The 13,151-nt window shown below is 42.7% G+C and overlaps 1 protein-coding gene across 1 annotated transcript; it reads left to right on the top strand.

Annotated features, from left to right (window-relative positions):
• Positions 1 to 229: 229 nt before the first annotated feature.
• On the top strand, positions 230 to 4,741 carry LOC122658371 (sphingosine kinase 1-like). The gene is made up of 3 exons (XM_043853302.1): positions 230 to 570; positions 4,100 to 4,222; positions 4,416 to 4,741. The coding sequence occupies exons 1-3, from the start codon at positions 298 to 300 to the stop codon at positions 4,605 to 4,607; spliced, it is 588 nt and encodes a 195-aa protein (XP_043709237.1). The 5' UTR covers positions 230 to 297; the 3' UTR covers positions 4,608 to 4,741.
• Positions 4,742 to 13,151: the final 8,410 nt, after the last annotated feature.

The following is a 13,151-nucleotide window of genomic DNA, read 5'->3' as shown; positions in this document are numbered from 1 at the left end:
CCACTATCAAAGCTAATCTCACTTGTTCGCAAACAAACTTGTAAAAATATGTAGAGGCAACATCAAGCATTACAACATATATAAATGCCTAAACATTTTGTGTTAAAGTTTCCAAGATTTAATGCTGTGATGTGTGAATACCTTGAAATCATTACTGCAATGTCATTTTTTTATCTCTTCTGCATGGGAAAACCAGATCAACAAACCAACTTAAAATGATGCTTGTAAGTATTTTGGAGCACTAACATTTTCTCATAAAGGTTTTATTGCATTTTCTTTTAGGCTCTTCTGCGAATAATGCGCTTGCGGAAATATAGTGGACGTATTTCCTTTGTGCCAGCACCTGGGTTTGAATCTTATGGGATGCCATGCAACGAAAGTGGATATGGCAAACCTGATTTGAGCAATCAGAGCCTAGAGGAGGTGAAGGTTCAGCAGCATGGTTATCAGGGACCTAATGTTTCTTTGGACGATTTGGAGTGGAGGGCTATCGACGGACCATTTGTTGGAATTTGGCTTCATAATGTACCTTGGGGGAGTGAAGATGTAAAGGCAGCACCTAATGCCGAGGTTAGTTTTTTTTTTTCCCCTTTTTGATGTTTTCATGAGATTTTTATTCCCTTTCTTTGTTTCCTTTCAATTGAGATTTGTCTTATGCTTGATCTGTATAATTTGACACAGGCCAATGTACTGGCCTCAGCATGTGAGTCAGGCAGAACCATTAATTCTTCTTTTCTTTGCCTCCCCCCCCCCCCCCCCTCCCAGCGGATGGTGATGAATTTTGTTTTTTAAGTCTTCCCATTTAATAAGCCCTTCCCAAATGAATAACAGAAATATAATTCAGAAGTAGGGAAGTAAAACAAAGTACGCTTATCAAGTAAATACAAAATAAAGACTAAAGCTCATGTATGGAATGAATTAATGGGTTTGCATTATTTCCCCATGTGCATCTGACTCCAAGGTCCTGTTTGCTTACATTTTATTCTTACCATTCACACCCACAAAACCCATTTTTTCATCCAAGACATACTTGGTAGGATACTATTCTGAGACGTTGTGTCAACGAACGTCTGAATAATATTTTTGTTTTGTTTCTTTGACATTTTTTATGTGGAAGAAGTCCAGAAATTGTGCCAGGAGCTGGGTTACAAAGACTTGATTGTAAATTCAGATTCGGCCACCACGGTTAGACAAGTAAACCTTAAGAGGTGTAGGCTGTGGCAAGGGTGGTACTTGTTTCATGAGATTCTAGCACTTGTTGAAGAGACGAAGGCCTCTGTGGCTTTTGCTTTCCGGGAGAGTAACAGGGCTGCTGATTGTTTGGCCAAGTGGGCTTGTGACACTAGGCCTTCTATTATTTTTCAGCAGGGCAACATACCAGTGGAAGGGTTTCATTGTATTATTAGGGAGGATAGAGAGGGCCTGCCTATCCTTAAGAGTATAGCCCCACTTTTTGGCTTGCTGTAAGGGCTGTCTGGTTTGGTTTTTTTTGGATTTATGAGCCTGTTGGCTTATTGGGCTGGGGTAAGGCGGAATGTCCCCCCCTGTATTTGTTATTCTTTTCTGATTTAATAAAATTTTGGGGCTGGCCCAGGTCCCAGGGAAGTTCGGGTTAAAAAAAAAAAAAAGTCCAGAAATTGTGCCTGTATTTTTCTTTGACATGGTGATTGTAAAACATGAAACAGAGGTCTGGCCTAGTTTTTATTTTGCGTGTTTTGAGTACTTTGATATTATGAATCGCATTTGGTGGACTGTCTGGTCAAAGGGTGTGTGACCAAATCCTGGGGTTAGTAGGACAGCTTGACTGATTGAAGCTCAAGTTACCAAGCAAAATCAAAATCTTTCCTGTTTGTTAGGCAGATGGGTTTATGTCTATGCTAACCAAAAAAATGGCTCAGTGTGGGGGTTAGAGAGGTTTCTCACTCATCAGGGGTGTAAATTAATCGAATTTGGAGCAAATACACCAGTACTCAAATTCTTCTCTGATTACCATATCTGCGGTCTGGATTCGATCCGATATCCAACGGAAATTTCATTTGAGTATTTCTATTTTGTAACCGCCCAAGGATTCAGATATCCAAATTCTAATCCAATAATATTTATTAGGATTTTTATTTATAAATATTAAGAAAAAAAACACAAAAATTAATATGACTTTCAACTTTATGAAATATAAATAAACATAATATACATAATACATATTAAGCATAACGTCTTAAATAATTTTATACTATATTAATTTTTATAATTGGGGCAGAAACTATTGGTGCGGATACATAATATCCATATCCGTATGTGATTACCATCTGGATATCAAAAGGTATCCAAATTCGTATCCAATATCTGATTATCCAGATAGATATCTGAATACACATACAAATCCGATTGGAATTCGTATTTTTGACTATCCATTTACATCTTTAGCACTCATGTCTGATTTCATTTTTGGAATAAAAGAGGGGGGGGGGGGTATCTGCGAAATGGCATTAAAGAAAATAAAATAAGATAAAATAGTATGCTTGTCATGGGCTCTGACTGATGGGAAACTTATTGCTAATTAGCTGATGAGTTTGTCTTGTATTTATACACCACACCTCTTGCTTTCAGAGTTTGAAAATGCTTAATACTCTTGGGATCTACGATTCTCTTTGTAAAGAACATTGGCAGGCAAATCTCTTTAATGGGGCTATGCCCTCTAAACAGTAAACAAATTCCCAACCCACAAGTAAAGACTGTCGGTTACAATTGCACAGCAATGGAGAGGGTTCAATAACCACCGGAATAGGGCTTGGATTAGACCTAAAATTTGGTGAACAGTAAGGACACAACATAGTACTTAACTCCCCAAAGATGATAGCAATCCAATGGTTGGATTGACAGTTACAGCAGATCAAAGTAGATAGCAACTTGTTGAATTGAATTAGTAACTATGATTAACTCACAAATCCTAATGTAGAATACCCCCAAACTGACATTAGTAGGAGGTCTATGGCACAATAGAAAACCCTTGAATCCTGACAACCGAGGTTGGATCACAAATTATCAACCCAAATCAGAATTAGCTAGAAGTTACTAAATATGAAACCTACACTACCAGGCAATGGGAACCACAGTTCATATCGATGGAAGGGGCTGATATGCTCCTTTTGGATTCAGAAAATCATTAGAGTTGATGGCTGAATGTGGCACAATGGCCTCCAGATGGAATTAGAAACTAAAGATGAAATATAGAAACTTACAGACTATGGGAAACCAGCCACTGGATGTGGCTGAGACTGGTACCGAGGGAAGGATCCAATGGGAAGACCTTTCTCTCAAAAGAGCAAAAAAATCTGTTGGCCCAAAGCAAGAGTTAAGAGAGCTTGTAAGTTGCTGCAGTAGAAACTCAACAGACAATGCCGCAGGGAGGGTTGAAGTCTTCAATCTCAGTTCCTGCCAAGGATCGGTGGAACACCTCTTCAAGTGATCAAACAGAAACAGTAATAGGGTTGAATGGATGAATTGATGATTCACTGATCAGACCTTGCAATAGTGTTGAAAAATAGAAACTAGGAAGAGAAGGGGAAGGAAGAAGGGGGATACGACCAAGGCCTCTTACCTATGGCCTTGGTCAGTCTTTCACTTACCACAAAGGCTTCACACCTCAACTGCATCTCACATCAAACCATGACAAAAACCAAGCTTCATAATCAATCAAAATCGTGGATATAGGCGTAATGGCCTTTACAATATATAGGTGCTTGTAGCACTTTTAACAGAAAATAGGAAGTAAATAAAAATAGGCCCAGGCATATAGTGGGAGCCTTGAACAATAAGAAGCTTAAATAAAAGGAAAGATCGCCTAAGACCTAAGTAGTATCTATTAAAACTGAAAATAGAAGCTACATAAAAACCCCCCACGAATCTGGTATTTAGTGAACCTGCTAACACCCTGACCTTGGACTTGGTCCGGCCTGAACCAAAGGTCCAGTTGAAGAACCATGGACCTAAGTATGGCCTGGTTCTTCTTAGGCCTGTGGCTGTGGTGCTTGCTGTAATTTGTCTACATCACTCTGTGATGGTATACTTCATGACTCTGCTCTTTTTGCTGGTTCTGCAGTTCTCCGATGGTTGCTTGGACTTGGTTATTATCAGGGATTGCACAAACCTTTCCTTGCTTGCACTGATGACAAAACTGAATGATGGAAGCCATGTCAAATCGCCAAGTGTTTTGTATTTGAAGGTGCGTTAAATTATTTTAATGATATTAAATTAGTTTGATAATTTTTCATTTGGTATCCGTTTGATTACATTGATAGAGCTGCTCCCCTATTGTAGTAACATAGATATATGATATTAAACATAGATCTATGCTTGCCTTACTCTTTGAGAACTTGAACCTTAACTGTGTTGAAGTTTGGGATAAAAAACTGCAGGTGAAAGCATTATTACTAGAGCCAGGCCAGCGGTTAGATGAACCAACCAAAGGGGGGATCATAGATTCAGATGGGGAAGTCCTGGCAAGAGGCGAAGGAACATACAAATATGAGCTGGGTGGCTTGATGACCTATGCTCCAATGCAAATCACTGTTGATCAAGGTTTAGCAACTTTGTTTTCTCCTAGATGATACTGGACGTTGGTTTTTTATGTGTTTGTTTTTTCATTTACTTTAAATCACGGTTTTATGGAGTTTAGAGCATTTTTGTTTTGTATAGATATGTTAAACTAATAAATAATACGAGAGAATATAGATTTATGTTTCTGAAAGAGGAAAGAGGTATTTATTTGCCTTGGTGATGTATAATTTAACAGGATATACGGCCCAGGTACAATGGACTAGTGGAAAAGGATTTGTTTTGTTTAGTTTAGTTTTACTCTGGTGTCAGGGACATAGTAATTGACTATTGGATTGCTATTAAGGCAGTGATACTGGATTTTCAGCTTGAATTCATTTGTCTTCTCCTCCTCCCCCACCCCATTTTCAGCTTTTGGGTTATCAATATTTTTATAGCTATACTAGTTTTCATCAAGCATACTGCATTTTTTTTTTCAGAAAGGGGGAAAAAATTACAGAAGGCTTGGGCTTGACAAATGAAGGGATGAAAATTTTGTGCTTATACCATGGACAGCTTTATTCAATGTTGAAAAATTTTGATGACTTAGAAGGCTGAACATATGAAGGGATGAAAAGCAAAGTTAATGTGACCATGTTTGGAATAGCATCAACCTTGAGGGTGTCAAGATGAAAATTCCATACATAAAACCCCTAATACACACTTGCACAGAGGTTAGGCTACGGTTGGTTGCAAGGGATATTAAAGGGAAAAGAAGTGAAATTTTTCGAACTTGAAAAAAAAATTTATAATCATTATCCCATGTGATTGTATAAACTACTTAAATTTTATATCGTATTTAGTAATGATACATTTTACATGTAATTTTTATTTTATATTTTAAACCAAAGGGAATTGGATGCGGACCTTTATCCGCTGCTGTAACTGGGGTGCTGTTGTGCGCATCGTGTGGCGTAGCAGCAGTCATGTATGTACAGTGGGGCCCGTTGTGCACACATGGCCATTGTTGCGTTGCACGATGCGCACAGCAGCGCTCCAGTTGCAGCAACAGATAAAAATTCAATTGGATGCAAAGTAAAGTGAAATTTAATAATCAAATATGGAATGATTTGGAGTTATTAATGTAGTTACATGGTGTAATGATTACAAAAGTTTCTGTGTTAGGTATGAAAATTTCACTTCCCTTCCTTTTAATTCCCCTTGGAACCAAACGAAGCCATAGGGAAAGACCCAAGGAAAAAAACAAATGGCCAAATTACCTTGACGTAGAACCTGTGATTTGTTTTAAGAAAATGATACTGTGGACCCACAGTGGCATGGACTTCCGTGAACTTATAATGCAATTTCAAACAAAACAGTCTTCTTAGGATAAAGGGAATAAGTTTTAGAATGCCAAAGTGATTCTTCAACAATTTTCCAAAGCTTTACAATAAACTGGGAGAATGCATTTGTTCTAATCTAAAAGAAGAATTGAGGAGGGAGGAGGGAACCTGCATTTGCGCCAAGGCTTATTCTATGAATAGATTGTGGCATGGATAAGGTAATACCCGTGTGAATGATCGTAGGGTAAATTTGCGGTGTTTGGTCCAATCGATGGGTTCATCTTGAGTTGTGTTTTTTTTATCTAAACCATTCAATTATGTCATATAGAACCCTCCACTAAACAATATCTCATAATGCACTATAGAGCATGTAATTAAATATTGTCAAACCCCAATCCATCGTACATGTCTTTAATTAGAGATCACATGATCATAATTGGACGACCAAAAATGCAATAAAAAATTATTTAAAATATAATACTAATATATTTAATAAAAAGAAAATAAATTGTATAAACCATTTACAAAACTACCACTGAATCCAGATTTCTATCCGACTAATCACATGCATTCTCTCTACTTGATATTCCTCAATCAAGGATAGTGGATTCCATGTTTAGCATCTCTTTTGTTCACGATGCACAATCACGAATCCAGCACACTGATATTTGGTTTGTGTGACATCAACCATTGGTGTACCAAAACCCGCAATATAACATTGTAACGATAAGGATCTCTCAGGTCAAAGGGTCACGGGTGACGGGTACGTATCTCTCCATAATACAACAGGCAATACACACATGTAAGAATTTCTTTTCTATACGCACACATTATGTGTACTTACATTTATGCCCTAGAAATAACTTTTCTAATGACATACAATGTAACGACCATGTGAACAGGATGTCAAGTCCTATCCCTAGCCGAGAACCATTTTGGATGAAAATCCATAGAACAAACTTATAAGTTGGTAAATAAATTCATGCAATAAAATAATATTAAATTTATGGATAAATTACACGTCACCCCTTAGTTTTCAAACGAAACTCAAATCACCCCCTAGTTTTTAAAAATACTCAAATCACCCCCTGTATTAGACCCCAATATAACAAATTAGTCCCTACCGTTAGTTTTATGCTAATGTCAGCCAATTAAATAAATTTAAATCCCTAAACTACCCTTGACCAGTGTTGATGTACGATTTTACCCTTGTAACTAAAAACCCCAAATTCTATCATCTTCCTCACACCACTCTATTCCTCACCTGCAACTCAATCTCAAGCTGAACTTCACCGCCAGTGTGATCAAGGTGGAGGAGACACAGGAAGAGATGCCAATATTTTGATGCTTAGCCTTTCTAGTGTTGCTGGAGCAGGGCAATCAGGCAGAGACGCCAATATTTCAAGATCTTCGATTCTCAATATTTGAAGAGAGGTTAGATGGTTTATTCCTCCTACCGAAAGAATTGGCACTGTTGTCAGCTTATTGGAACCACGGAAAGTCAAGTGGGTAAGACTTGTGTTGGGATAAGAATACCGGCTCGGTCAGAATGAGCTAGAGCAATCATGTAATCCAGGCCCAGCTTGAGAGGACAATCGAGGGACAAAGGTGTCATTGCACATGCCCAACGAGGGAGATATCCTACGAAGCTTACGTAGGACATTCCAAGTCTATCAGGGATCGACATGGTCCTAGACTTCCGTCCACGTCACGCCTAATCAGGCGCATGGGAATCGACAGATAAACATTATCTCCAGATTACACTCTCCAACGGTCTCACTCCACTCCGGGATTTCAGCTTCCCTATTCCGGCACAACTCGAATTCTCCACCACCTTAAATAAGGGAGGTAACACACGTCTAAATCATCTGAATACTAATTTTTCTAGCTATTGCTCAGGGATCTAACTTAAGCATCAGAGTGAGATCGCCGGCCTGGCCCGATACTCTCTACTAATCCTTATCTTGTAGGAAGGATCCGCTCTGAGAGGATTTCTGACGCAATAGTTTGGCGCCGTCTGTGGGAACGATACAATACTCAAAGTCTTAGACTCTTCATTTGGCTGAACTGGAGATCATGGCCGGAGAACCCAATATCGTTCCATCCAATACTCAAGCCCCACCGGCCCTAGACAACTCGGTGACTCGTCAGACGATGAAGAACACCCGGGGTGGTGGGAATGCAGGAAAGAAGACCCAACAATGGCGGACGACAACTGCTGCCATCGACCCTCAGTTACCCACGGCAGAGGAAGGGGCAAGAACTCAACCCTCTGCCACATTAGAGGCTGACCCGGCGGCGACTCAGAACCTGGGCCAGACCAGCCACGACGTTCAGGCTTTGCCACCTCCTCCACCGGTGTCCCAGGGATTTATCCCCGAAACAGATCCTAGAGCGGCCGCCAATATCGACCAAATCCAGGACCTACAACTGCAAGTTTTGAACCAAAGTGGGATTCTGAGGGAGATAGCTTGTGAGGTGCAGGCGTTAAGGACAGCCACTGCAGTAGCCACCGAGGCTGCAAGTCTGCCACCAGCACCGATACCACCACCAGCACCATTGCAACCTCATGTACTCCCAAGAACTGCCCGGGAGAATTCGAGGATAGCGAGAGACGATGTACGAGCATCAGGAAGTAGAGCAGGGTCATCACACCCATCCAGGCGAGAGCTACCTCCTCCGAGAATAGTGCGTACAAGGAACCTACCTACCCAGAACAGGACCTCGCGTGGGGAGGATCAATCAATTTCCACTAGTCAGAGAACTCACAGCCGATCTGAAAGAACTCATTCCAGGGCCTCAGACATACACACTGATTGAGTAGACCCACCGAGGCTACCCCACCCAGATCTCAGGGACGAGTTGAATGCACGCTGCACACACACGAACGCCATCAACAACCAGGTCGAAGAAAACGAGCTTGACCGTAAGCTCAGGGAGATGAACACGAAAATTGCGGCCTTGGAAAGGGGGACAGCCCCAGACAAAAGCTCAGGCCAGGCCAACATCCCTTTGCGAGGGAGCTCATGAGAGCAGAGCTTCCCAAGGGTTTTAAACCCCGCACATTCGAGGCTTATGATGGGAAAGGTGACCTCAATGACCACATCAGCTACTTCAATGCCATGATGATAGTCTATGGTGGGTCCATTCCAGGTATTACGGGCCCACCAAATGAGGCTGAACCTTGCCAAGTGTGCCTTCGGGGTTAGCTCAAGCAAGTTCCTGGGCTATATGGTATCCCAGAGAGGAATTGAGGCAAACCCAGCAAAAATCAAAGCTATACAGGAGATGAGCTCGCCCAAGACTATTCGCGAGGTACAGAGGCTGAACGGGAGAATAGCAGCACTTGCACGCTTTGTTTCTCGTTTGGGAGACAAGTGCTTTCCGTTCTTCAAAACTGTAAAGAACTTGAGAGAAGTGAAGAGTTTTCAGTAGACGGAGGAATGCTAAAAGGCCTTTGAAGACCTCAAAGCATACCTCGCTAATCCTTCACTATTGACGAGGCCAGTGCCAGAAAGGGAGTTACTCCTGTACTTGGCAACGTCACCAATGGCTGTGAGCGCCACCTTGATAAGAGAAGAAGACAGAGTCCAAAGGCTGGTATACTATGTCAGTCATGTCCTATTGGACGCAGAAACTCGATATCCCCAGATCGAGAAGCTCACGTTTGTGCTGGTGAAAGCAGCCCAAAAACTTAGGCCATACTTCCAAGCCTACCCGATTGTGGTCATGACGGACCAACCTCTAAAGAAGGTACTTCACAAGCCAGACATATCCGAAAGATTGACAGCTTGGGCGATTGAGCTAAGCGAGTACCAGATTGAGTACAGGCCTAGAATAGCCATAAAAGGCCAAGCTCTAGCAGATTTCATTGCTGAATGCACCCCGGGCGAGAAAGAGCAAGAAGAAGAGACCGTGTCAGAAGAAAAAATCAGCCCAGGGACATCCCAGACAATGTTCGTAGACAGATCGAGTAACGCGGAGGTCACAGGAGCAGGCTTCGTCCTAACAAGCCCGGAAGGGTTAATAATACAGTTCGCGCTGCGCCTGCATTTTCCTGCCTCCAATAATGAGGCTGAGTACGAAGCGCTGATTGGGGGGCTACGAACCGCAAAGGCTGTGCAGGTGAAAACTCTAGCCGTACGGGCTGACTCGTAGCTGGTCGTAAACCAAGTCAATGGAGATTATGAGGCCAAAGATGATCGCATGGCAGCATATTTGAAAGAAGTGAAATAGTTGCTAAGCTCGTTCGAGAGCTTCAAGATAATCAGGATTCCACGTTACGAGAACGAGAAAGCAGACGCACTTTCAAGTTTGTCCAAAGAAGAACTAGCACAGCTCAACAGCTCAGTATATATTGAACAAATTTATGGACCCGCTCATCTAGTTCCCGAGGTCGTGTTGGTCGAAGTCGAGCCCAGCTGGATGGATCCGATCGTCGCGTATCTAAAAGATGACATCCTACCCCAAGACAAAATAGAGGCACGAAAGGTCCGAAGTCTCGCCGCCCGATATACGTTAATAGAAGGAGAGCTTTACAAAAGGTCGATCACAGGCCCGCTGTTAAAATGTCTAACTCCCACACACGCCATGAATGCCTTGTCAGAGGTCCATCAAGGCATTTACTGTAGTCACATGGGGGGACGCCACCTGGCCTACAAGATTTTGAGAGTTGGACTCTATTGGCCCAACATGTAGAAGGAAGCCATCCAATACGTGAGGAAGTACGAGCCATGTCAAATGTTCACAGACAAACCGCGGCAGCCCGCTACGGAGCTGGCTTCTATACTTAGGCCAATCCCCTTTGCTATGTGGGGGATGGACATATTGGGTAACTTCACTCCAGCCTCAGGGATTAGAAAATATCTCGTGGTCATGGTGGACTACTTCACCAAGTGGGTAGAAGCTGAACCTTTTAGCCAAAATCACGTGACAACAAATGGAGAAATTTTTCAGGAACAAGATTATCTACAGATTTGGCCTGCCAAAGATCCTGGTGACAGATAACGGGAAACAATTTGACAACCAGTAGTTCGATGCATTCTGCGCCCAATATGGCATTGAACATCGAACGACCTCTGTAGCATATCCATAAGCAAATGGTTAAGCAGAATCACAAACCGCACCTTGCTCACAGGAATAAAGAGAAGGCTAACTGAAGCAAATAGAAGGTGGGTTGATGAACTACCAAGTGTACTATGGTCGTATAGAACTACAATTTGAACGCCCACGGGGGAGAGCCCGTTCAGACTTGCCTATGGAAGAGAGGCACTGGCTCAAGTAGAGGTCGTGGCAGGATCACTCTGAAGTTTAAACTTCAATGAAAGAATATATCAGGATGGGCTGAGGGCCAATCTGGATTTTCTAGAAGAAGTCATGGAGGATGCGCAGATGAGAAACGTGGCGTACAAACAAAGAACGGCTCGTTATTATAATTCCAAAGTCAAGGAAAGGACGTTCAGGGCAGGAGACTTAGTGTTACAAAAAGTTAGCGCCTCCCAACCACAGCACCAAGGCAAGCTGGACACAAATTGGGAAGGACCATATGTGATCTCCAAGCATATCAGACCAGGGACCTATCGCTTGAAGACCCTGGGGGCAACAAGATACCTCGATCGTGGAATTTAGAGAATCTAAAAAATTTTTATCAGTAAGTGATTGATGTAAAGTTATCATTGATCAATGCAATATCACTTCGCGGTTCAAATATTGTGCAAGCATCCATGAAAGCCTAGCTCGCAAGGGCTGGCACGAAAGTCTGACTACATAGTCAGCACGAAAGCCTAGCTCGCAAGGGCTAGCATGAAAGTCTGACTCCCGTAGTTAGCACAAAAGCTTAGCTCGCAAGTGCTAGCACGAAAGTCTAACTCCCGTAGTCAGCACGAAAGTCTAGCTCGCAAGGGCTAGCACGAAAGTCTGACTCCCGTAGTCAGCACGAAAGCCTAGCTCGCAAGGGCTAGCACGAAAGTCTGATTCTCATGGTCAGCACAAAAGTCTGACTCCCATAGTCAGCACGAAAGCCTAGCTCGCAAGGGCTAGCATGAAAGTCTGACTCTCGTAGTCAGCACGAAAGCCTAGCTCACAAGGGCTAGCATGAAAGTCTGACTTCAGTAGCCAGCACAAAAGCCTAGCTCGCCGGGGCTAGCACCCAAGTCTGACTCCCACGGTCGTCACGAAGGCTCACATTGTAGAAATAGAAGAAAGACATGGTCTCCTCAAGAATAGAGCTCAAACATCCGAAAAAGAAAATTCAAGACAAGCACGAGTAAAAAATAAAAGAATCTTTTATTAACCTCTTCAGAAATACATGTACAAGCAAAGATTGCGATAAACAAGAAAGTCACAGGGATCATTCTCGATGCGAATACAGTAACCTGTAAGGAGAAAACGTGGAAAACTAAAAGTTCCACGGCCCTACAAGCCCAAGGATGAAGAGTCGACACCGGGGGTCATCAAGGGTGAGACAGGAATAGCATTAATAACCACAACGTCAGACGGGCTGATACAGAGCCCATCAAAAGTCACGGCCCTTGAGTAACCCAAAAACTGGAGAAGACCGCTAGACTAAATGGGATTCACCATGCAAATGCTCTGGGCCCCAAGAAGCTCAGTCATCCCCTCCTCCTCCTCGACCAGGAAGAAGAGTTGGGGAGAAGTAACATGAGGAGGCTTAGGGCCCTTCAGCAGCTTCGATAACTCCACATCCCAACCTTCCATGCACGTTAACAGTGGAAAGCAACAGTGCTGATCCCCTCTAGATTTTCCACCCCTTTGTAGTAACCTTGCCACCCAGAAGAGATTGGTATGGAAGGAAACACAAAGGGGACGCTCCACGGCCAATTGCCCGAAGGACAGGACATGTCGATCGAGGATTGAAGCCGTGAGGTTCAATGTCGATGGAAGATTGAAGCTGAAAACAGAACCAGACCAAGTCTCCGAAATTTGCAACCCCTGCATGTACAGAAATAGCAGAGCCATGCACAGCGGTAGGAGCATAAGTCCTTAGTAAGAATGAAGAATGGTGAACTAGCAGAGGGAGCCATGACCCTGTGAATGATGAAAGAATTGAAGCAGGCAATTCCTATTTAAAGAAGAAAAGCGACGGTTTGGTAACCTAGACTGCCCAGGGGACGTATAAAGCATCAAGCCACGTGGACTAATCCCACGGGCTCACATTTTTCGGAGACATCGGAAAGGATACGGGTGCAGAAGGATGACGGTTCAAAACTCGGGGTAACATAAATGGCAAGATACATCGTGGACCACGTGGCCAGA

This window comes from Telopea speciosissima, chromosome 1 (assembly GCF_018873765.1).
Source record: "Telopea speciosissima isolate NSW1024214 ecotype Mountain lineage chromosome 1, Tspe_v1, whole genome shotgun sequence".
Taxonomy (NCBI): Eukaryota; Viridiplantae; Streptophyta; class Magnoliopsida; order Proteales; family Proteaceae; genus Telopea; species Telopea speciosissima.
The sequence above is the reverse complement of the archived record's forward strand: the minus strand, read 5'-3'. Positions and strand labels throughout refer to the sequence as shown.